Source organism: Cotesia glomerata, linkage group LG2 (genome assembly GCF_020080835.1).
Source record: "Cotesia glomerata isolate CgM1 linkage group LG2, MPM_Cglom_v2.3, whole genome shotgun sequence".
Lineage (NCBI taxonomy): Eukaryota > Metazoa > Arthropoda > Insecta > Hymenoptera > Braconidae > Cotesia > Cotesia glomerata.
Window position 1 is genome coordinate 9,682,706 of NC_058159.1, and position 25,473 is coordinate 9,708,178.

The following is a 25,473-nucleotide window of genomic DNA, read 5'->3' on the forward strand; positions in this document are numbered from 1 at the left end:
TTGCCAGCGGTAGTAAAATTGTTATAAATTCAAGTATTTTTAATAAAAACAATACAATGCAACGGTGCAAACATTAAAATATAAAACTCGAGAGTAGAGGTTGTTTTATAAATTATCGCAAAATAGATACTGCATAAACTGCTAGAATTGTCTTTGTAGGCTTCTGTATATTGAAACTGATACCGTTACTGCATCTGGTGCAAATGATAGTGAGTGAGTGAATGAGTTGAATAAATAATAAAAAGCAAAGTAGAGAGAAAAATAACAAAATAAATTCAACTCTTAATCCGAAAGGGTGTTGTCAGAAAAGATATATAGAAGCGACAACGATTTCCGCTTAAAAATAATTTATATTACGAATCTAACCGTTTGTGTCACATTTAGCGTCTGTCTTTTTTCTTTCTTCAGCGCATAATACTTGTTTGTTTTATTATTTTTCAAACAATTCTTTACTGAATATAATCCCACTTTGCAAATAAAACTCAAAAAGTAAAGGCTGACTCACTTATTTATTTTTTTTACTGAATTTTAATTATACTTGTATGTACCAAATTTTTTATCCTCTCAGCCGAGACGTCCGGTTTTCTATGTCGGTGTCAGTGGAAAACCAGATCTTAGCGTTTCTTTGTTGTTCTTTATCTTTTTTTCTCCACATATTCCTTGGAACGTTTCTCGGACCTTACATGGTTGTAGGTCGGTCATAAGATGTACTAAAGAATCTAACTAGAAAACTCAATCATCAAGTTTTTATACACAATCCATCAAAACCAGACATTTTCTCTCTACTCAGCTTCATTATTTATTTATTTGTAAATAATCCATTAATTTTATTTTGTTATTTATTTAAAAGCGGCTGTTATCTTGACACCAAATAAGCATTCAGTTAATCCGTATCAATATGATAGTGAATTAATATAAATTACCATTATGATATGATATTATAATTTTAAACACACAATCTATGCACTAATAGTTGAAAAAAAAAAAAAAAATGAAAAACAAAAATAAATATATATACAGGTTTTACTGAAGATTCGGATCAGTAAGCTTGAGAGTGCACCTGGAGTAGTTGCAACTAGGTCAGCGATAGTATATCCTGACCGACAAATCGCTCAGAGGCTAGATGACGTCTATACTGACTACCGGCACGTGCCTACAAGTAGCTTTAAAGCGACTTATAAAATGTAGTATAAACCCCTCTAGTTTGATGATATGATGGTACTTCTTTAACCTTATGCATAGAGGCCAAAAATACATCCGATAATCCCGGATGGATCGAATCGTTATTCATGTGGACTGAACTCCCGGCCAAAACCCAATTCACCAATCGGCTTTTATACATCACTGTCTATAGCTTTGCCTCTTACCTCTATTTAGTGTATTGCTTCCAATATCTATACACTGTATGTTCTATGTTATTATGTATGAATGAACAGATGTTGTACATTTGACATCAAGTTAATCTTTTATTGCTTGGAATTATATCTGCACTGATATCACTAATTTAGTAAAGATTAAAAACTTATAATTCATTATTTATGTTTCAATATAAATGAAAAAAAGAATAAAACAAATTGTGTTTCAACTTGAGATTTTGGATGATTTCTGTAATTAATTTTTTTAATAATAAAGGTGATAATTTCATTTGAGAAGATTAAAAATCTACATCTAACTATAATAGCTTTTGTTACAAAGATAACAATCATTGATTCTATTTTGTTATGACTTATGACAAAGTTTCTTTGGATAAAATTCATGACGTAGTTTCAAATTGCCTTTTTACCAGTAAATTTCACAGCTTGAACTATTAGTAACATTTTTAACTCAATAAAATTGAGAAAACTCATAGATCTTAAATTCTTCTAAATCTGCAACAAGGAAATGAATAATTTTTTTTATTGATAATGACAGTGGAAAAAAATTATTGGCGATAATAAAAATGCAAATGAAACATTTGAAAAATAAGTCAAAAATCACCCAGTATAAATTAAATAGAAAAAAAAATTATTCTAAAAGAAAGCGGGATTAGAGTTTCTGTTTCATGCGATCATTGATAATATGTGGCGCTCCATATACTATATCATATGGAGTTTCCGTATAACTTATGGGGTTTCTCAAATAAACGATTCATATATTCTATGATTAAATACCTTGATCAAGATTTCAAAATAATAATAATAACTAAAGATAAGAGTAAGGAAGACAAAATTGCGTTAAAGCGATGGTATGAATAACGCCTTTGGTTATTAAAAGGACAATTTGTCCAAGCGTCTGAACGATACGAAGAGGCTTTGAGGCATGTTGATGTCATTCCACTTGATTTATCTGCGTCGTATTAAATGGAAGTTTAATTGAAATTAATTGTTACGAATTTACCGCGAGTGTGGCTGACCACGAGATTCTCTTCGTATCATTTCTACTCGGTATCTGCCCGGAGGCAAAAAGCAACAGAGACAGACACTAAGAAAAAGGAAAAATTAAATGACTTCTCTTGATCTTGCAGGATAGAGGTCGCAGACAGTTTTCCAATCGAGTGAAGATGGGTCAAGATAATAAACTTCCATTATTACAGATTAAATAATTCCTTACGACACACGAGATTGTAGATTTATTCTTATATTATATTACCTTCTTAAAAAAAAAAAATTGAAACAGGTTTTTAAATTTAAAATTTATGTATAAATATAATTTGTGACATAAATCATAATTTCTCTCCAAAAAGAAGTCTAATTTACCAGTAAATTTGTTACATCTATTGTTGAAAAAGTCTAACAAAGAAGAATATAACTTGGAATGGTCAAATGCTATCCCGAGTTCTCAGGAAGTGCTTTGAATTTTTTAGTAGGTAGAGCTGAATAAAAACAAGTAAAGTTGATCTTAAATCAGCGGCCGGACTTAATTTTGTTGGACGCTAGTTTACTGATGAGATGACTTGAAACTTCAGTTGACAAATTGCTTGTTTTGAAATAATATACTAACGTAGAGAACTTTTGATAAGCCGTTGCACATGACTGCAACTTCATGAATCTCGTGTCTCTTGGAGACTCGTCTTTGTACACAATTATGTTAAGCAGTTGAGTACAAAGCCGAAGTAAGACAGAATAGAGTTTTCTATTGTACTCCCGTTGGGCATTTTAATCCATAAATCAAGTTAATATCTTAATATTATTACTAGCAACCTACAGTCACTGTGTAACTGCCGATAATTATGAATTATTATTAAAAAAAGCTTTGGCTTAGAGATTTATTGATATTTTTTATCTAAATACACATAGTTTGGTTAATTTTTAAATAAATTTGAATAATAATATTGCTATGACAGGATCAATTACCAATAATTTAATGGAAAATATCACGGAACAAATTTATAGAATCAACAAAATATTCAAAACTTCTCCTGAAACTTACGATAAAAAATTAACCATCATAAAAAATATATATAAAATTTTGAAAAGGCCCAAATTTACGTCAAGGACTTTCTGATGATACCAAATTTCATCAGGTATAGTAATCATTTAGTATCAATGTAAGTTATAACCATCAATGAAAAATAAAATAATAAATCAAAGCAAAAGTGTCAAAAATGATGAAGTTAATATTTAAATTTCCTAACAAGGCTTCTGTTCTTAGCTAATGCAACGCGACAGTGAATATATGTTGGCGTTGACGGCGTTGACTACGCCCACATGTTCATTAGACGGGATATAAGCTCGAGTAGGTGTACATACAGTTATTTCTATCAAAACATACACATGTATTATGTATTATGTATAATGCATATAATGGATGTATGTGTCGTATGCATGGAGCTAGGAGTTTGAATAGATAGTCGGTAGGTTACATTACTGGTGGTACTACTATGCCAGTGATGTTGTTGTTATTACTGCACCATCAACTCCATACGGTATTAGAAAGGCTTGGACACCAGTAGTGATGCGCTAGCACAAGGTAAACCGCATAGTCTCGGAGGAATAATTGCCTGTTCAGGGCTACCCACTAGTTTAAAACTATCCTCGTGTGTTGGTTCACCCAGCTAGCTTGGCATACCATTCATCCTGACAGGAGACACCTAGTCTGGCTCTAGAAAAGCACCTGAGCAGCTTGGCTAAATAACACCACTTTACCGCCTTACTACTATTACTATTACCAATTCTGGATTATAGTCACATGATACGACAAACTGCAAATGATCGGGTAATAAAAGCACGGAAAAAGCCATTCAGTGACTTTCCGGAGTCGTTAACCGAGTAGGAGGGTCGTTGACAGACCTCGTTGACACATTGCAATAGACTACGATAACGCACTTGCATTAGTTTCAAACCTCTATGTACATTATTTATAATGTTAGATATCACTCTATATTTTAATGTACGATTCTGATCTTACTTTGGCTAGTTTTAATGAGGCTGTATTTTTTCTAACTAAATGAAAACATAAAAAATTTTTGGAAAGAATCTTGGCAAAAATTTAATTTTAATTGAGGTTTGGTTGTGAACGTTGGTTTACTTTTGCATTTTTGAATGTTATTTTATAGTTTAAAAATGTTCTTGGTTGATAATTTTTAGCAATTTTATTTCTTAGCTGAAGAAATCAAAATTTTTCTCACAGTACCATACTTGTTGAAAAAAAGTTTTCTAGATTTGGGAAAAAACAATGTTGGATGAAAATTCGCAAGTTGTCTAATTAAAATTGTTTTTTTTTTTCCAAATCAGAAAAACTTTTTTTCAAAAAGAAAGATAAATTTGTAAGAAAAATTTTAATTTCTTCAGCTAAGAAATAAAGTTGTTGAAAATTTACAACAAAATAATTTCTTATTACAACATTGCTAATTTTTTTTAAAAGAAATTTTTTTTCTCAGTGTAATTTGTAATAAATAACATACGAACCAAATTGATAAATTTCTGAAAGTTAATCATTTGCGTCTAAAGTTATAAATGACAATCTTTTACCTGATACCTAAGTTTTAGTATCCTGTCATTTAAAAAATTATGCTACGTTTTAACATTAAATTTTAATAAATTTAAGATATTTGATTTGACATTTACAATATTCACAGAAATGAATTAATCAAGAATTGAGTTAAGAGATTTCGCGTGCCTAAAGGTAAAAGGACTTATAACAATTTATGCGCCCTTTTACCTTTGCAAAGGTAAAAGGGTGCATATTTTTTTTTTTTATTGCCAATCGATTAGTAGACACATTCTGCACTTAAAATTGAAAAAAAAAATTACAAAGGTAAAAGGGCGTATGTCTTTAATTATACGCCATTGGTGTTTAATCAAACAGAAATTTATTTTTTTTTTCGTATGCAACCCTAGTAGTATTTTTATTATTCATCATGAAATCTACTTCCATTTCGGCTGCCGAATGGCCTTTTTTAAAGTTAAAAAAGAAAATATATAAAAAAAAAAAAACAATAAATTACGCGTGATTATTTTCTCGCTTTTTATTTTAAGAAATAGTTATTATAAAATTTGGATCCTGGATTGTTGATCATGATGAAACAACTGTTATGTGAACGGCCCCAGTAGTTACCCAAGCGTCACAAAAAAAATGTTGACTTTTTGATAGATTTCACTCAACAAGAAGTTGAAAAGTTAATAATCGTCAACTTAAATTCAATAAAACATTAACAAAAACTATTTTTTTGCCCTCCGGGCGGAAAGTGGCAACTTTCGTCCCGCTGCGCTAAACTAAGTTGCCGCTTTCCGCCTTCGTCGGACAAAAAAATAGTATACACTCCTCGGGAAGTAAATAAGAAAGCCTCAGATCACATGTTTGTTGACCTCGGCTTCGCCTCGGCCAACAATTACATGTGATCTGAGACATTTCTTACTTTACTTCCCTAGGTGTGTAATATACTATTTCTCCTCGATGGAGGCGGAAAGCGGCATTATCGTTTAGCGCAGCGGGAGGAAAATTGACGCTTTCCGCCTGGAGGGGAGAAAAAAAATTTGTGCCGCTTGGGTATATTCAATAAGGCAATTAAAGCGGGAAATTTCAAAATATTTGAATGTTCTCTGTCATTGTGATTTTTTTTTTTATTACTTAATTTTTGCGTAATTTGTTTTTGATCGATTTATTTTCTATTTGTTTATATCAAATTTTGTATATGAGGCTGTTATTTGAGTATAACTTGTCTTGTGAAACTATTATTGACCATTTGGTATAAAAAATACAATTTTTTTTATACGCCCTTTTACCTTTAAGTAGTACTTTTCTTAAAGGTGAAAGGGCGTATGTCTTGAGATACGCCCTTTCAGCTTTAGGATACCAACTTTTTTTTTTCACAGATTTTTACGTTTCAGACAATTTCAAACCGAATGGCAAAAAAAAATTTTTTTATACGCCCTTTCAGCACAAATCCCTATTAACCCTTAGCTATAAGTCTTTTTTTGCCCTCCGGGCGGAAAGTGGCAACTTTCGTCCCGCTGCGCTAAACTAAGTTGCCGCTTTCCGCCTTCGTCGGACAAAAAAATAGTATACACTCCTCGGGAAGTAAATAAGAAAGCCTCAGATCACATGTTTGTTGACCTCGGCTTCGCCTCGGCCAACAATTACATGTGATCTGAGACATTTCTTACTTTATTTCCCTAGGTGTGTAATATACTATTTACCTTTAAGCACGCGATTTATTGATTGAACTTGAATTTTGATTTCAAAAAAGCCAGCGATAAAAGTTTTCAAGTGATTTATATAAATCATTTCTTCTTTAAAAATTTAAACTTTTTGGGTTCCCAAATTTTTTCGCATCAATAAAGCTCTCGAATTTTTTGGTTGGTTTTTTTGAAAACCTTTTTATGGTCAGAAGGCGGTCGATCAATAACGAGCGTAGAAATGGACGAGTTACGTTTTTCAGGCTTGTTTATTTCCTTTTTTGTTTTATTTTTTTAAGTGTACTTAGTAGATGGCAAAGTTTGTAATAGAGCATAGTTATCCATTAAAATCTCGACATTTTTTGTTATTAGTTGTGACAGGTTAGAAAAATAGTGCACCAAGCGTGAACCAGCTTTACGTTATTTAGCTAAACTTTATAAAAGTTATCTCTGTTGATTGTGAAATACAGTTGACCAATAGATAAACCAATAGAGAATGGTACTTTTGGATATTGAAATTAGTGAGTAAAACAGTCGAGAAAGACAGAATTCGTTTTAAATATTGTTAGTGAGTGTATACCTACTAATTCTTTAGCGAGTCATGTTATCATATTTTAGCAAGTACACTCTAGTTTTATTTTTGTGAAATATGTAGCTAGTTGAGTGTCACGAGCACATAGAGAGAACGAAAGAGCCTGAAAAGATATAAACGAGGGTAACAAAAAAAAAAAAAAATTAGGAAAACGGTTGACCCTGAAGGCCATCCCTGCAACTTCCCGCTAATTCCATACTTAGGCGCTTAAAATTGCACCAATGACGTTTTTGAGCTCTTCGAGCTCAAAAATACAATTTATGGGTTATTTTGAGCTCTCCAAGCTCAAAGAGATTGTTTTCCTATGCTTTTGAGCTCTTCGAGCTCAAAAGTCTGATAGGGATTTGATGACACTATTTTTTGAATTTTTAAACCGCAATAACTTTTGAATGAATAAACCGATTTTCACGCGGTTGGCAGCATTCGACGCAGTTTTTTAAGCCTCACAAAGAATTTTAAATTTTGAATTGATCGCGCGAGAAATTTCGGAGTTATTCCGAAAAAACACTTTTTTCGGTTTTCTTTCGTTCACGATATCTCTCGAACGAATCAACCGATTTTGACCGGACTGGTGGCGATCGACGTGGTTTTTTGAGGTTAAGAGCTGATTAGTTTTTGGAATTGAACCATCAAGCCGTTTAAAAGTTATCCAAAAAATATCACATTTGAAAAAATTTTTTTTCTTAGTTTTTTTAAGATTTCTCAAAATCTACTGATCCGAATCGGTCCAAATTATACTTAAAATCTAAGTTTGGACAAGCCCTTTCAAATGGCACCAACCGCGATGAAATCGGATGAGCCGTTCAAAAGTTATAAGCGGTTCACATACTTTCACACACACACACACACGCGCGCGCGCTGCGTCGAGTCGCCACATATCCAGGCCAAACAGCTATGCCTAGAATCCGTAAAAAGGATTCCCCCCCCCCCTAAGGGGGAAAAAAAAACACACACACACACACACATTCATACATACATACATACATACATACATACACAGTGACAACCTCGCGGGAGTAGTCAGGGAAGCTTCCTATGACCTTCAAACGTCGAGATCTGATGAAAACTCGATTTTTGCAAAACGGGGTGAAAACAATAACTTCCCGATTTTTGAAAATCTTCGATTTTCTTAGCGGGAAGTTAAAAATATATTTCTTGTCTCTCAGTCGCTCTCAGAGGGGGTGGGAGAGATAATTATAATTATCTAAAAATAAATCCGTACTCTAACCGAAAATAATTTATACCTTCACCAAAACAGCGGATATATTTATTTTTATTACTGTACAATTTATTATTTTTCCTGATTTTGAATCTTCTCTGAAATTAAAATTAACAACTACATAAAATAGAATTTAAAAAAATAAATGATTTTGTCTTGCTTTTTGTTACAGAAACTACCGTCACTCAGCAATAGCAAAACATCGCGGGATACAACTGACAACAACAATGGAAACCACTCCGCGTCTAACAATATCCACAACAATGTACCCCTGCATGATCCACTTAACACGAGTGTCCATGTTGACGCCTACGGTATGTCAAAAAATTTATTAAGTAAATAAATTCAGTAATGTTAATTAATAAATAGAGTAATAATTTTTAATTAAAAAACTTCATTAGAAACATGGAAAAAAATTATTTGATTCAAGAAAAAAATTTTCTTTAAAATTTCAAAATATTATACTTTTTTAGTCAAAATAATATTCATGGCTAGAGATTATTTTTATTGATTAAAGGTTTTCTATTAATAACTAATAAAGATAAAAGTTTCTAGGAATAAATTTATATAAAATTTAAATAACGTTTCGTGTTTAAGGCGCACAAAGCTTAATTGAATATTAATAGCATTTGTAATTATAACTAAAATTAATTATTGAAACAAGTAATAAAATGACCAAGCATCCATTCAAATATGGTAATTTTATACACATTCTAATCGCGTATTCTTTTACATTTAAAATTTTAAGTTTATAAACGATTTATTTATTTATATGTTTAGATATAATTGTCATAATCCCACGACCTTAAAATAAATTAATGTTGATTGTTAAGTCAATACAACTTAAATATTGTTAATTTTCATGACGATTACTTGTTGCTCAATTATCTCAAGTGCCTTTCTTAATTATAATTACTAAATATTATGTGTACTATTTGTCTATTATATAGGACGTAGATTACCCATGACACCACAAGAAGCAACCAAATACTACGGCTCACGACTGACTGAGTACGAGCGTACTGAAATTGAAAAGTACTCGGAAATTTGGTACTTAGGACTATCAGCGTGTAAAATTCACGGCGAAGATGGTGCCGAAAATAGTGGATATGATGATGATACGGGAAGTTACCACAAAATTCCTCATGATCATATATCATACAGGTTCGCTAATTAATTTTTAAAATGAAATATTTTTAATAATATTTAATGATAAACAAAAAAATAATATTAAAACAATAATTAAATTTTTAACTTTGGTAGATATGAAATATTAGAGGTAATAGGAAAAGGAAGTTTCGGCCAAGTTATTCGAGCATTAGATCATAAAACCGGTCAGCATATCGCCATCAAGATAATCAGGTACATTAAATAAAAATTATTAAAATATCTATTTCTTGATGTAGTGTGTTATATAAATGTATGTTACATTTATAAATGTTTAATTTAATAGAAATAAAAAGAGATTCCATCATCAAGCGCTTATTGAAGTGAGGATCTTAGATCATCTAAGGAAAAAAGATCTTGACGCTGATTCCCAACACAATGTGATACACATGCTGGAGTACTTTTACTTCAGAAACCATTTGTGCATTAGTTTCGAACTCATGAGGTACTTAAGTTTTAATAATATTAATTCTGTAAATAATGAATAATTAAACAGTTTAAATACGTTAAATATTTATCTAGTATATGTTTTAATATTTATAGATATCAGAAATAATTGTGAAAAAATTATACCTGATTTTCTACTAATAATTTATCCTTGAAAGAAATAAAAAATAAAAAATTATTGAGCGGAATAAATTATAAAAGATATAAAAGATAATTAACAAAACTTAATTTAAAATATATTTACAGCTTGAATCTTTACGAGTTGATCAAGAAGAACAACTATCAGGGATTCAGTCTGAGCTTAATTCGTCGTTTCGCCAACTCACTCATAAACTGCCTGAGATTGCTGCACCGTGAGAACATTATCCACTGCGATTTAAAGCCGGTAAGTTGAAGATAATTCAAGCATTTGTCAAATGGGAATTGCCTAGAGCCTGAGAGCTATGCGTCGTTTAACTTGAGAATTCTTCGATCTCGATATACAACTAAACGGAAAGCTACAAAAACTAATAGAGAAACCTTTAGGTTATAGCTTGATGTGATGTTAAAGCTCATACTATACGGTTTTATAAATTTTTACGGTGTAAACTTGTACGCACTTATAAGTCTCACTCGGTATTTTAAAAGTATTTATGTGCATGTCTGATGACCGAGACGAAAGTTACTCTACGGTATTCACGCGTATCCATAATATATTTATTTTATTTTACGCATTCTCTGAGTATTACATCTTTACACTTAAAGTCATGTTATAATCACTAAATTTATTACATTTAATTATATTATTTATCGTATTTATAAGCTTAAATATATGTTTATCGTATTATAAACTCATATATGTATGATAATTGTAATTATTATTTATTATTATATTTTGATTCTAGGAAAACGTTCTCTTGAAGCAGCGTGGCAGCAGTTCAATAAAAGTAATAGACTTTGGTTCATCTTGCTACAGTCATCAGCGTGTTTACACGTACATCCAATCAAGATTTTATCGAAGTCCTGAAGTGATTCTTGGATTACCATACGGTACTCCAATAGACATGTGGAGTCTGGGCTGTATTCTCGCAGAATTACACACCGGATATCCCCTTTTTCCTGGGGAGAATGAAATCGAGCAGCTCGCATGTATCATGGAAGTATTGGGACCGCCGCCAGAATCGTTAATCTCGCACGCCACTCGTCGTAGACTATTTTTCGATTCCAAGGGCAATCCACGGTGTATAGTTAATAGCAAAGGAAGAAAAAGAAGGCCTGGTAATAAGAATGTTGCAATCGCACTCAGATCTAATGACGCGCTCTTCATCGATTTTGTTAGTAGATGCCTCGAGTAAGATTACATTTTTTATTTATTTTTTTTTTAAATTTATGATAGTGACTGATACTAATTAATTAATTTTAATTATTAGATGGGATCCAAAAGAACGAATGACACCGGATGAAGCGATGCGTCACAAGTGGCTCAATACATCCTCATCTTCGCACTTGAGTACATCGTCGTCGGTTGTGAGTTCTATGATTAATTCAACGATAGAGCCAAATCAAACAAGTCACAGTCAATCAGTCTCGGTGAGTGCACCTCGACAACGTGCAATAACGCTAGAGGATGAACAGCAGCAGTATAGTTTATATAGGCTGTACAGAGGTAGAAAGTGCGTATCAAAAATTACGGCTATTGATAATACAGACAATAACACACTTGCGGTTAAAAGTAAACTTAACGGTAGTGCAAGTAGTCATGCTTTAGCAAGTGGAACTCAACCAGCTGCCTCGAGACACGCGTCAACTGGTGACATTGTTGCAAGTCTAGATCCTAATCTCGATGATTCTGGAACTTATCTACCTGCAATACTATGAAACCGCATGTGCGCCAGTCACTTCTGAATGATTTTTGTTTGCTTCAGGATGTTAACTAGCGCACATTTTTTTTTTCGCATCATTCATTGTCCTTGGCTATCAACGGTACCAAGTTTAAGCTTGCTGATCGGGACCACATAATCCATTTCATTATCACTTGACTGTGAGTTCCGACAATAAATACTCTACAGCATAAGAAAAGTAAACCTTGGGCCGGTTTAACGAAGACAACAACGATAAATTTAGATTTTTTTTTTTTTTTTTGTTATAAAAAAATAAAATAAAACGCATCGAGAATAATTCCGGCCTGCGATGATGATAAGAAGTTTTAAGAAGAGAATACGAGAATGTAAAAAATTATAAGGGAATAGAAAAAAAGGAGCTGAGTACAAGATTGTAAAGAACTTAACTGGCTCGACAATTTTTCCCATCAACCGAGATCGAGGTGTAATTACTGTCGTTAGTCACGCAGCTTGCAGTGAGAGTTAAGAGGCTAAAGTAGATCCAGGTAACAGCCTCACGTGTTAAAAAAAAATAATGAAAAAAATCCCAAGGAGAAGACGAGTGAGAGGAAAAAAAATAATAAGTGTCTACATGCATGTTTAATTATGATGGCCAAAATAAAAAAAAATATATCACTCGGTTAGTTTTGTTATACAAGGTTTTTCATCTGTTTTTTTTTTTTTTTTTTTTTTTTTAATTCTGAGTAAAAAAAACCATGACAAAATAATGATTCAGATTTTATTTGATTGTATTAAGACTGCTGAGTAGACAACACAAAAATTTTTAAACGTGGTTTAATCTTCCAAATAGTCGAAAATAAAAAAAAAATTCTGCGATCTCGCGATAGACTTGCATACTCGCACATCTCAAAAGAACATATATATCAATTAATGAAAACCCTAGTAATTTTTAAATAACAGGGAAAAGTTAATTGTATCTTATAGTATAATGAAAATTTATAAATGTATCAAACATGATAAATTGAGACAAATCTCAGAAGGCGAATAAGTATGAGCAAATGAACGTGTTTCACGAGGCCTGAGTAGTCTTATTGTGATATTAATCTACCACTGTCTTACTTAGATCTCCGATAAGAATTAACATTTAATTATAATTTTTCTTTAATTACTAACTATATTATTTTATTAGATATATTTTTTTTTCGTACTGTCGTCATCGCTATCACTGTGTACGAAAGCAACATTTACAGTTATTATATGTCAATAACTGTATCATTATTGAAAAAGTTACTAGTAAAAGAAAAGTAATCACCGTAAAATTAAATTAACAAATGATTTAAGTTTTAATTGAGTTAAGCATGCGCTCATATACTTTATTTAGAGAATGAATAAATATATATAATTATATTATTATTATTTTTTTTTTTGCAATTATAATGCCATTTAATAATTTTTTTTTATCTAAGCTCAGGAATGATAAATAAATTATGAATGCAATTACGACCACTGCCTAAGTAACATTCATTTTATATAAAAAAAGATATAAAATAAACCGAGGAAGAAAACTAATTTTCGTTTATTAGTTATGAGTAATCTCATTATTTGAATAATTTTTCATTTACTCAAATTGTCAATTAATACATAAGTATTACGTCCAGATTAAACAAATTAATTGTAAATCATGAGCATGATTTTCGTGTTTGATGTTTGATTGTTTAAACTATGTCTTATAAAAAATAACTTGCTAAATTTTTATTGTAATTGTCATAATTAATGTTCTGTAATAAATTATATTTGTTTATTAACAATGTCATCTATTTTGAATGTAGAATATCTAAAAGAAATGTGTGAAGACTGAAAAACTATGTTGTCTGAAATTGTATATTTTTGTCTCAATCATTTTATTTTATTTCATAAAAGTGTTATAAAATTAACATTAAAAGTAAAAAAAAAAAATAAAAATTGTAAACCGAAATCTTAAGAAAAATTATAATACATCTTCTTACCCAATTGTAAAAAACGTCTAAAGTAACTCTTCATAAAAATGTGTTTTTCTTTCTGCATTGATTTGCTGATAAAAAAAATCGTCATATTTGAGATTAACTATAACTTTTTGTGCGAAAGATTACAAAAATTACATTAAAATTAAACTAATTGAAATTTGAAATTAGAAACGAAAATGTCAGTTGTGGCAACAAGATAACTGAATTTTTTAAACTTTAGATCAAATGACTGATCTATTTGTAACGACTGAAATAAAATTAATATTTTAGCTTAAACGTAATTTCAAATAATAAACAATGTTGCTGACATGTGTCGAGTGATGGATTGACATCGAGCTAATTGAAAATAAATTAAAAAAATACTAAAAAAATATAAATAAATAAAAATAACTACATCTTTTCCTTACGGAATCATCTCGTTCTAGTTATTACTATTATTATTTTTATTATTAATATTATTATTATACTTATAGTTAACATGTATTTAATTGATAAGAATTCGGATTTTAAGAGACGTGTTTACAATAAACGAAATATTAAACAAAAAAAAAAACATAAAAAAATTGTGTATAAAATATCAATAAATATTACTACCTTTACATGCAGATTGATAATTAGAAAGGAAAAATAATCACGGAATGAAAAATAAAATGAATAACTAGACAATTATACGTAGATTTTAAAATTAGACATATAGCAAAAATGAAAAAAAATAAAAAATAAAAAAAATTTTTTAATATCAAGGAATTAAATCAATAAGCGGAATCCTAAATGAAGGGGGACGATACTCTCGTATATTTACAGTTTATGTGCGGGATCAAAATATGTGTATAAATAAAAAGAAAAAAAAAACAAAAAAAAATAAATAATGTATCTACTTTAAACACTTACTGTCAAGATATCAATACAATCTTTACGTATGCCTATTCTAATTCTAATAACTAATATAACTCCTAACAAAAGAATGATAATAACTGTATGAATTCTTTTTAAATAAATCTCTGTAGCGTGCAATATATTGATAGATAATACATGAAAGAAAATGGTTTAAATAAATTTAAATAATGTAAATGGTAACAGAGATTTTTTTAAAACAGCTGAGGTATAAAAAACCTTGAAGACTAGTCCTTTTGGATAACGATGATGATAATGATAATGTATTAGACGCCTATCTACCTAATGTGCTTTATATACTCGTAACTCGTAACAATTGATATATTAAAAATACTTCTGTACTGAAAACTAAATTATTATAATACTGAATTAAATATAATGAGAATATATGCATTAGTTAATAATTCACGTTTTATGTACGTATGTAAGTGTGGGTTAGTGAAAATTAATTTTAGATAGTGATAATGATAATTGTAGACGTATAACAAACTCTCCCTCTTTTTTTTTTTTTTTTTTTTTTCATTTTTATTAATAAAAATCGTAATTATTTTTTTGTAAACTTTTTTTACAAAAATTCTTAAATTTTTAACTAAAATAACTTTAGTCTTATGAAAAAAGAAAAAAAAATTAAATACAATATAAAGAAAGAAATAACGGCGATAGAATTTGTTAGGACAATCAATTTCAAATTTAGAATTATTAATTAGAATAAATATTTTAGTAATTAAATGTTTGAAAATATTAATAAAAAAAATAATAATAAATGCTGCCTACCAGAGGGAGAGTTTAAAGTCATGACTATGGATGGACATAATGTGACTCGTATCATCATTGAAAAATTGTGTAACAATCGGCCTCAAAAACTTCTGGTGGTCCTATAATTAATTGTGTGTCTCTTTTTACAGCTGTCAGATGAGCTGTAAATAAATCAAAGGAAAAAATAAAAAATACAAGTTAAAGAATTAAGCACTTCCATTAAATCAAGTGTCCGGTAATCTGGTCGTGATGTAGTCAAAAAAAGTAATAAAGTAAAATGAGAAAATGTTATTCACACGTTGTGAAATGGATGATTTTTTAAAATAAAATAAATTTGTGATTTATAAATGTAATAGATTTTTTTTAAAAGCTTTTTTTCTACCACAAAAAAGCTTGACCCGATATTTGTGTATAATTGCGAGAGAAGTCGTCTATTTCCGCCTGACTTGAATGTAATATAATAATGAAGAATTGATATAATTATAATGTTTATTATTATATATAAAAAGAAAAAAAATGAAAATGACGTATAGTGTGTAATAATATGATACTAAAAAGCATCATCATCTTTTTGTATCATTTGTTTGTTTGTTTTATTATTATTGCTATCATAATTATGATTACTATAAGTTAATTATTATCTTACTGCGTTTGTCTTTCATTATCAATGTAGAGACAAGTTCTAACAGCATGTTTGACATGTTTGTGACCTGTCTTATATTTAAACAAACAAAAAAACCGAATAAAATAATTATTATAATTACGAACTATAACAAAATAAATATAAATAAACAGTTGTAGAAAATATACATTTACAAAATACCATTAAAATATTAGATATTAATTAATACCAGTATAACCATTTATTTGTGCGAGAATATTTCATATTAATAATAATTATAATAAATATTTAAGCCCATTACTATAGAAAATTAATTCCCTCTAATAATAACATCACTTTGATCTTCTTCTTCATCTATACATTTTTTAACAATCTCAAATTCATTCCTCATGGAATAAGCATTGTAACAATAAAAATATTCTGATCAATATCAACTACAGCTATCATTTTTAATTGATAGCTTAAGCTTAAGTAACATTTTCACGTAGTATATGTTTAATATGTTGCCTTGAAGAATCATGATAAGCGGTACCCGCTCGTAACATTTTTTCATGTAAAAAAACATCGTGAGGCGATGGCAACGTTGATAATGACGGCAAATTTGGCAATAAATTTAGCATACTTGCACTATTTTCCGATGAATAAAGTCCATTGTTTGGCGGTTCCAGAACTAGTGGATTAACAGCGGTAATTAGTTCACTTCGTGGGTGAACCTCAGATCCAGGTGTCAAAATGTTACCTGATAAATGAAGAAATAATAAAATTTAATATTTATAATTAAAATATAGGATAAGAATGGAATTATTTTTAAATTTTACCAGGAAAATTAGAAGACAATGAGTTGACAGTCGAGGTGAGAGATAGTGGATTGAGTGATGAAAAGTCAGAATTGTCATTTGTGATTGCCGTTCTCAATTGACTTTGATGGATACGCGGTACCATTGTTGGTGATTGAAAATCATGTTTACGCCGTCGTATACGCACCGACGGTTTGTTATTATTTCCAGCACCAAAATGAAGGAGCTCAAGGTGACGGCGGAGGTTTCGAGATTGACGTAAAATTGCACCGCACAATGGACATTTGGTTGGTTGGTCAGATACACTTTTACCTTTGGAATGTCCATCTAAAATTCAATTTCACATAAAGCGATAAAACACTCAAATATTATTTTAAATCATTTTTCCTATATAATTTATTTAAAAAGGATATAATTATAAATAAAATATTACTGTTGTATCGTTATAATATATTTATTTACAAATGCATCGAAATAAATGATACAGTAGTACTCATTTTACAATAATTAAATTATATGCAGTGACATGATTTATTTTTTCATTAAATAATATTAATATATTATAGTTGATCATTCATATAAAAATGTTATACACGTAATATATAATTCTTCCAAAGTTTCATTTCGTCGTTTTTTATTTTTAAAATCATTTTGGCAACTGAACTCACATCAAGCTAACAAAATTGAATCAACATTAACTCATCAATTATAATTAATAATATATCTACTAAATAACAATAAGAAAAACGGTAGATTATAAAAAAATTTAATTTAAATAAAATACATTATAAAACAAAAATAGTTGTGGAAAGGCATAATATATACAGTTAGCCATAATTTTTTTACCCATATAATTTTTATGTAATATTCAGATAAACTAATCTTTTGACCGTAAGTAGAAATTTATTAATTATTAAGAATTAATAATGTAATTTTATAAACCTATAAATATGTTGAATTTAATATAAAAAAATAAAAGTTTGAGAGAAAAGTTTACCAATATTAAATTTTCACATGGTAAAATTACTGAATTAAAAAAAAATTGTTTCTCAATAGATTGAACAAAAGAATTAAAATTATTTAAAATTATAGATCTCATCTGGCAATAGTTTCCGATATATTTTGATGAGGTGACATATTGTTAGAATTGTGTGTAGGTGACGGTAGTGGACTTGGATGGCACACAATTTGTTCACAACTATTACTTTCACCGCTATCATTGCCATGATTTTGTCCGCTAAATGCACCTATTTCTATTTTCGGTTCAATATCCACTACAACATGGTCAGCCGATTGTTGTAACGTGTGAAAACTATTCAGTCGATACTTGCATGATGACAATAAATGCCTGCGTAGATTTCTTGCTTGTCGTAACGTTGCTCCACAGAGCGGACAAATTCCTGGACAATCAGATGCACCACGGACTTTTAGTGTTGATGAACTTGTTGTTGGTAATGGAAAACCTGGCAAAGCCATGCTGAGTGACCCGGAAAATGTAGGAATGTGCAATGGTGAGTACTGTTGCTGCATGGCCATTAATGTTTGTAGTGAAGGTTTTATATCAGTGAAATTATCCGCCGTTAGTGCTGTTTGAACCTCCGTGACTGTTAATGACGATGGTATGTGTGCTCCTGTGCTTGTGATCCAGTCGTTGGTTGTCCGGTGATTAGAAAATTTTGACCGCTCGCTTGCTGTTAACAGACACAAACACAATGTTTACCATACAGGGCTGAACTGTTATTTATTTGATTAAATATTAATTTATACTTATTTATTCTAGCTATTGTATCAAGTATCTGTGAGTTAGGCAATGCTTAATGCAGTTCAACCCAGATTGATGGTTGTGCTTGTGTCCGTTTGATTTTTATGATAAATTATACAACGCGGACACAAAACACAAAATAAAAGTACCTTAATGACGTAATTTTTAATAAATTATAAATAAATACAATATTCATTGTAATAATCTTACCATCGTCGGCATTAACACTAGTCTCCTCATTTTTTTGATCACAATCGGTAGTTCTATCGTCATCACCATGACCATCATGTCGATCCTCAGTATCAGTTGCCGTATCTATTTTTGCCCATTTACCGGATGAAGATGATGATTTTCTTCTTCTCTTTTTTCGACGATTTATTGGAATACTTGAATTCATTATTTCCCGTGTTACTGGTTCAGTAACTGTTGGTATTGCTGTAGGAGGAACTTCTTCACCATTCTGTTGTGAATATAACATTCAATATTAAAATAAAATTTAATTATTAAATAATTCTAAATAACTTTGGCCTCATCAATGAAGTTCAAACTTTTTCTATATTAAGGGGGGAAATACGTGTACAATCTTAAAAAAATTCAATTTTTTTTTTTTTATAAATCGCTTGTAAAACTATTAAAAATATAGATTGAAAATTTTAAGTAAAAATTCCTATTTGTTCAAAAGTTATAAGCGATTTAGTAATTACTTTAATACTATTTTACATTAACTTTTTCTGGTCACTTTTTTTTCAAACACGTTTTTTTCAAAACTGTGTGAAGTCTAGCTCAAAGAGTTTTAAACCAATCTTCTTGCGATATGACTTATAATTTTCTTTATACAATTACCTTGAATATGAATCTCAATCGAAAGCGATATTTTTATTTAAACTATTTTTTTTTTTTTTAATAAACAATGTATGAAAAAGTGGTAAAAAATCATGGTTTAATTTCATAGTCCTCTAAAAAATGCAATTTTTTCTTTTTTTTTTTCGAATTGAGGTTCATATGGAAGATACACATAAATGAAGTAATTTTTCTGTGCCATTGATTTCAAATAAAAATTGTGGCTTCCATACTGCACACAGACTGCTAAGTCGGATGACAACCTACGATGTGTATCAGCTAATATCTCCGCTATTTGTCAACTTATATTATTGTTTAATACGAAAAAATACTCATAAATATATGTATAAAATAACCTGATAGTTTCAATAAATAATATTAATTTTTTATACCCTAAAAAAATTAATGAAAATCAGCATGAAAACGGCCTTCTACACGTATTTCCCCCCTTAAGTTAAAATTTTTTAAATTGTAAAAAATCTATGGAATAAGAATATTAAAAAAAATATTCAAGCAATGTCTTTGAGGCCAAAATAATTTCGGTTGATTGTAATTTAGCAAGGTAATTTTTTTTGGTAATAATTACTTCAGTTAATATTGTCGGAGATGCGAGTCCATTAATACTCAAGCAATGTGCTGCTTGTAGCAATGAAGGCAATTGTGAAGGTTCAACACTCACTTCACCTTTATAAACAAATTCTAACAAAGATTCTAAATCGTCAGAGCTTACTCCAGCAAGCAAAACAACTGGATGTTCACATGGTGTACTCTGGAAAATAAATTATTATAAATTTTGACTGCAGATTTTATTCCAATGGTAAATAATGAGTAAAAATGAAATTCAAACTTTACCTTGAGCAAGTTTAATAAAAAAGGACTGGCAGCCGAGAGAACTATTTTGTGTGCTGGATAAGTACGACCACCAGCCGCCAATGTTACATCAACAAGATCACCATGTCCTCTAAGTAATTGCACTGCTGAAGTTAGCGACGTGCTAAATTCACCCCAAGATAAACTGTATAATTGAGCACTGCTCCCCATCCTGCAAAAAAATTATGTCAATTAATTTATTTCCTCAGTAATGTTATTTTACAAATACATTTATTTATATTACTTGTAATTTCTTTACTTGTAATTTAACATGATTTTCATCATAGATTAAAGTAAAAAAAAAAGTTTGAGACAAATTATTTAATTAAATTCAAAAACTCATAAATTAAAAAAAAAAAATTAATAATTATTAAAAATAAATTGAGTTTTATGATTAATTTATAACAAATAAAAAATTATAAATCACTTTGCAACTATTGATTGAAAATTGAAAATCAAAAAACTAGGTAACATGAAAACTTACAATAAAAATTTCTTCTTTTAAATAAAATGACTTTTTTGTTGTTTTTAACAAAAATAAATTCTTAACGTAAGACAAGAAAAGTTCTGTATCCCACCATTACTTAATTTCTATCCCCACCCAAATGTAAAGAAATCATTCGGCGTCGTCGTTTTTATAACAAAAAAACTTAACCCAACTATTCTAAGAAAACAAGTGTCACTAAATAAATGTATTTTTTTACAAATCATAAATGTAAATAATACACACACTATGCATAACTTACCTGCAATTACGATAATTATTTTCACACGGTGAAAGTATCTATCTCTAAATACAAAAAAAGCTCTCTAGGTTAAATATTATCACAAAGTTTAAACTGGTTTATTATTGTTATATTTTTTATCAACTTGATTGTACACTTGGATTATATTGCTGTAATTAACTATATTATTTATATGTGTATCTTACATTTATTATAATTACAAATTAATGAAAATGACAAAATATAAGCTCAATAAAAAATTGTCAAACCACTGTAGGAACAAAGTCTGTGTTCTATGTCTGTCTCGACTGTGTTGACTGCGTCGAGTGTCACATTATTAGTATATAATTCTTGAAGGTACAGATGGCGATACCTGCTATTTTTGTCTTTTAAATGAAAATTTTAATAAACAGACCGTAATTGACAGGTCACAGAAATTACGTACGTACCCTGATAGCCACCTTACCTATAACTTACTGTCATTCTACGTCCACAATTTGAAGCAAACTTGACGGAAAGAGTTGGCAAAGCGAGCGATTACCTATTAGTAACCTATAACTTACTCTGCAAATAGACGTCAAAACTTACTGTACAAGTATTTCCGTCAAATTGTAGTAAAGTTGAAAGGAAATTTAACTACAAGTTTGATTGTTAACTTGTATTCAAGTTGCGGCCGTAGATTTCCGTCAATTTGCTTACAACTGTTGTTGAGTAAAGAATTACCGCCAACTTAATGTATAAATTAACCGTAACTGCTGGAAGTCAACACTTACTGAGAAAGCGCTGGCTATCAGGGTAAATATATCTTCCTCTGAGAAGCTAAGAAGAATTAATTATACTATACTCTATTTTTACTTGTATACCGTTTCTTTGGTTTTTACAAGGCTGAACTGTCGCATTCAGCGAGTGCGCCACCATCCTGTCTTTATACTGTCCTGTTTTTATACTACATTTGGACCCCAGCACATCCCTTTTCACTCCTGTATTTCACTGCCATAATCAACCTTATTTTTTTCGCACTACTTGTGCTTTCTGTATTTACCCTATTCCTCACCCCTTTCTATCGATTGTTGGAATAGGTGGCGATGGGGAAACCACAGAGAAAACCCGTTTTTGGAACGTATTTAGTGTGCGTGGTTACGAAAAATTTCACTTTTTATGAAATTCCTAAAATCTATCTACTAGGACTTTTAAAAAAAATTGAAGTACACAATGACGCACACCAAGTACGTTCCAAAGTTGTTTCTTTTAATTTTTAAATTTACAACAAAATTTTTTTTAATTTCCGAAAATCATATACAACCATATCGGTTACTTGGATTTTTTAATTTTTTATTTTATATCTTTTTGTAAAGAAATAAAATTTTTTTTTCTTTATAATCTTATGAACGTGGACTTGGCGTGATTTTTTTACAGTGAAACTGTTTTTGTTCGGATTTCAGTATTTTTTGTAATTATAATAAAAATTGACAATTTTAATTTAATACATTTCCGGTGGCAAACTATCCCCTTTAAGCTATAGTTCATGTAAAAGTTATTCTTGCGCTGCCTGGCGTGTGTAATTGCAAGCTGTCAAATATCTTTTTTTCACTGTAGTTTCTCATCTATTATAAGATTAGCATGCATCCTTATATTATTTAGTCTCTGGCCGTCCGCTTTTTACATAAGAAAAAAGTTAAAATCTAAAAATCTGGGTCGCTATAGTTTGTGCTGATTATTTTTAATAATTTTAAATAGAAATTATAAAGATAATTGATAATAATCAAGTAATACGCGTAATAAAAAGCATGAACTACTATTATAAAATATCATATAAAAAAAAAATCAAAATAAATTTGAAACCTCAAAAAACCGTTCTGCTTACGGTATATATATATCCGAACAAAAACAGTTTCACTGTAAAAAAGTCGCACCAAGTCCACGTTCATAAGACTATTAGGAAAAAAAATTTTTTTTTTCTTTACAAAAAGATACAAAATAAAAAAATTAAAAAATCCGAGTAACCGATATGATTGTTTATGATTTTCGGAAATTAAAAAAAATTTTTTTGTAAATTTAAAAATTAAAAAAAAATTTTAGAACGTATTTAGTGTGCGCGGTTGCAAAATATTTTACTTTTAATGAAATTCGTAAAATCTATTTACTAGGACTTTAAAAAAATTGAAATACATAATGACGCACACCAAGTACTAGTTAGCCTAAAAAAGAAACTTGATTTTCATAAAAAAGGCTTACGTTATTAGAATAGTACATGAGAGACATTAAATCAACAACAATTAAAATTAAAAAATATAACATAATAATAGAATAGAACAAGAAGACAAAAAAGAAAGAGGAAGCTATTAAAAGAGAACAACAAAACAATTAAAGAAAAAGAACTTGTGATTAAGTGAGCCACCAATACTCTTTGTGGGAATAAGGTTTATTTGTTGTATCTTTGAGGGGTATTGAGGTGCAGTATTTCAGGTCTAAGAATGATAATGCTTTTGGGTCATAAGTAATAGCTTTTGTGTTGGGACCTCTTTTGACGTGGTATATTAGGGGTATACTGTTTGAGTCTTGTATGTAGCCCAGACTGTCCAAGTAAGTGAATATTTCGGGAGGAGTGAATCCCGACTTCATTGCTATTTGAAAATATGCTGGTTGTGGGTAAAATGGACCAGATATTAAGCTGTTTATTGTGGAGGAGGAGGCACTAGCAAAGTGATTGCGGCATAGACGTATGATATGGTTGTCGATACGCTCTATTTTAGCTAAGTTTAAGAGTGTGAGGTTACTATAGTATTTGGTGTAATTTGAGTCAGGTGTCTTGTACATGTTCAGACAAGCTCTCAGACATTGTCTTTCAAATTTTCTCAGCTTTTCCATTTCAATAGGTGGGATGTTAAACCATATAGGACAACCATATGTGATTATTGGTCTAATCAAGAGTTGGTAACACAAAATTTTTACTCTTTTATTCAGAAATTTAGAATATAATAATCTAGACAGGCTTTTAAATTGTTTCTTTGCTTTGGTAATTTGTGTGTCTATATGTGAGTAGAAGTTTAGTTTATTGTCTAGGTAAACACCCAGGTATCTTACTACGTCTTTATAAAGGACTAGTTTGTTTGAGTTTTTGTTTTCTTGAATTTGGAAATTTTTCCAATTTTTTCTGACATCACAATGTGCGTTTTTTAATGTCGGTCGGAATAGGATTGATTCACATTTAGAGGTGTTCATTTTAAGTTTCCATGTGTGGAAGTAGCTATTGATATTTTCGAAGAGCATCTGGAGTGAGGTATTTATAACTGTTGATTTATTGCCGGTGACATAAACTAGGAGATCGTCGGCAAACGCTATGGCTTTCTTGTCTTCATCTACGTTTAGTCCGTATAGAGATAATAGTGTAATGGTATAGAGGTTAAATAAAAGAGGTGAATTTACTGTACCTTGTTGTAGGCCGTTTGAAATATTGTAAGAAAGCGATGATAGCTCAGAGCCGTTTGATACCCGAAACGATCTTCCATGAACCATATTCCAGATCGTTTTGATAAGGTGATGGGGGAAATGATAAGAAAGAAGTTTGAAAAATAGGCCGTCGAGCCATACAGTGTCGAAAGCTTTTTCTAGGTCGATAAAACAAGCGCCAACGCATTTTCCCGCATTTAGTTCTCTACAGATATCAGATGTAAATTTGTTAATGGCATGCAGTGTTTGTGACGAAAACCAAATTGCTGGTCAGGTAAAATGTTATTTGCTTTACAGATTTTGAGGATTGCCTGGTTTATTATCACCTCGAAAATTTTACTTATATTAGGTAGCAGGCTTATGGGTCTATAACTTGAGGGATTAGAGCTGTCTTTGTCTTTCTTTTTTAGAGCTACAACTTTAGCACTTTTCCATTGAGAGGGAAAATACGAGATATTGAGTGCATTGTTAAATAGTATTGTGTAGAGGTATATAATGTTAGAGGGGAGGTTTTTTAAAATGATGTTGGGTATTCCGTCGAAACTGGAAGATTTTTTGTTATTTAGTTTCCTGAAGATCTTTTGGAGTTCTGGAAAAGAGGTAAAGTAATCTGGGAATTGCTCGTTTGGGGGATAGGTGGAGGGGGTATTTTTGGAAAATTTTAGTAAGGAAAGGTTGGATAGCTCTTCGAGGTTTATTTTGGTCTTGAGTTCATTGATTTTTTTGTTCACTAGCCTTATATGAGCATCTTTACCCATGTTAATGTTTTGATTATTAGTTGCCTCGAAATGAGCACGGATTAGATTTAGTTTGTCACAGGGGGACGTGATGATGCAATTATTGTTACTGTCTTTATAAAGAGAGTTTATGTCTAGGCCCGCTGAGTTTAGTATGTGAATTTTATCTGTAGGTA

General features: G+C 30.3%; 2 protein-coding genes across 6 annotated transcripts in view; one reads left to right on the forward strand and one right to left on the reverse strand.

Moving 5' to 3' along the window:
• The window catches only part of LOC123258502 (probable serine/threonine-protein kinase dyrk2), a 113,872-nt gene extending 98,122 nt beyond the window's left edge, over positions 1 to 15,750 (forward strand). For both annotated transcript variants that reach the window (XM_044718551.1, XM_044718553.1), the window contains 7 exons: positions 8,580 to 8,721; positions 9,358 to 9,571; positions 9,671 to 9,769; positions 9,861 to 10,019; positions 10,268 to 10,406; positions 10,906 to 11,351; positions 11,431 to 15,750. In XM_044718551.1, the coding sequence (XP_044574486.1) occupies positions 8,580 to 8,721; positions 9,358 to 9,571; positions 9,671 to 9,769; positions 9,861 to 10,019; positions 10,268 to 10,406; positions 10,906 to 11,351; positions 11,431 to 11,878 (1,647 nt within the window). In that variant the 3' untranslated portion in view covers positions 11,879 to 15,750. The remainder of the gene's footprint in view (positions 1 to 8,579; positions 8,722 to 9,357; positions 9,572 to 9,670; positions 9,770 to 9,860; positions 10,020 to 10,267; positions 10,407 to 10,905; positions 11,352 to 11,430) is intronic.
• A 584-nt stretch (positions 15,751 to 16,334) lies between these two features.
• On the reverse strand, positions 16,335 to 21,439 carry LOC123258509 (protein abrupt-like). Of its 4 annotated transcripts, XM_044718569.1 has the most exons (6): positions 21,132 to 21,439; positions 20,368 to 20,557; positions 20,102 to 20,284; positions 18,886 to 19,135; positions 16,935 to 17,240; positions 16,335 to 16,855 (listed from the first exon to the last, which is right to left on the reverse strand). In XM_044718569.1, exons 2-6 carry the CDS (start codon positions 20,554 to 20,556, stop codon positions 16,584 to 16,586), a joined length of 1,200 nt encoding a protein of 399 aa, XP_044574504.1. In that variant the 5' UTR covers position 20,557; positions 21,132 to 21,439; the 3' UTR covers positions 16,335 to 16,583. The 4 variants fall into 4 exon arrangements, with proteins under 4 accessions (XP_044574504.1, XP_044574501.1, XP_044574502.1 ...); XM_044718566.1 differs by lacking the exons at positions 16,335 to 16,855; positions 16,935 to 17,240 and adding an exon at positions 17,934 to 18,604 and having other exon boundaries at positions 21,132 to 21,434; XM_044718567.1 differs by lacking the exons at positions 16,335 to 16,855; positions 16,935 to 17,240 and adding an exon at positions 17,934 to 18,604 and having other exon boundaries at positions 21,116 to 21,434.
• Between the last annotated feature and the right edge of the window lie 4,034 nt (positions 21,440 to 25,473).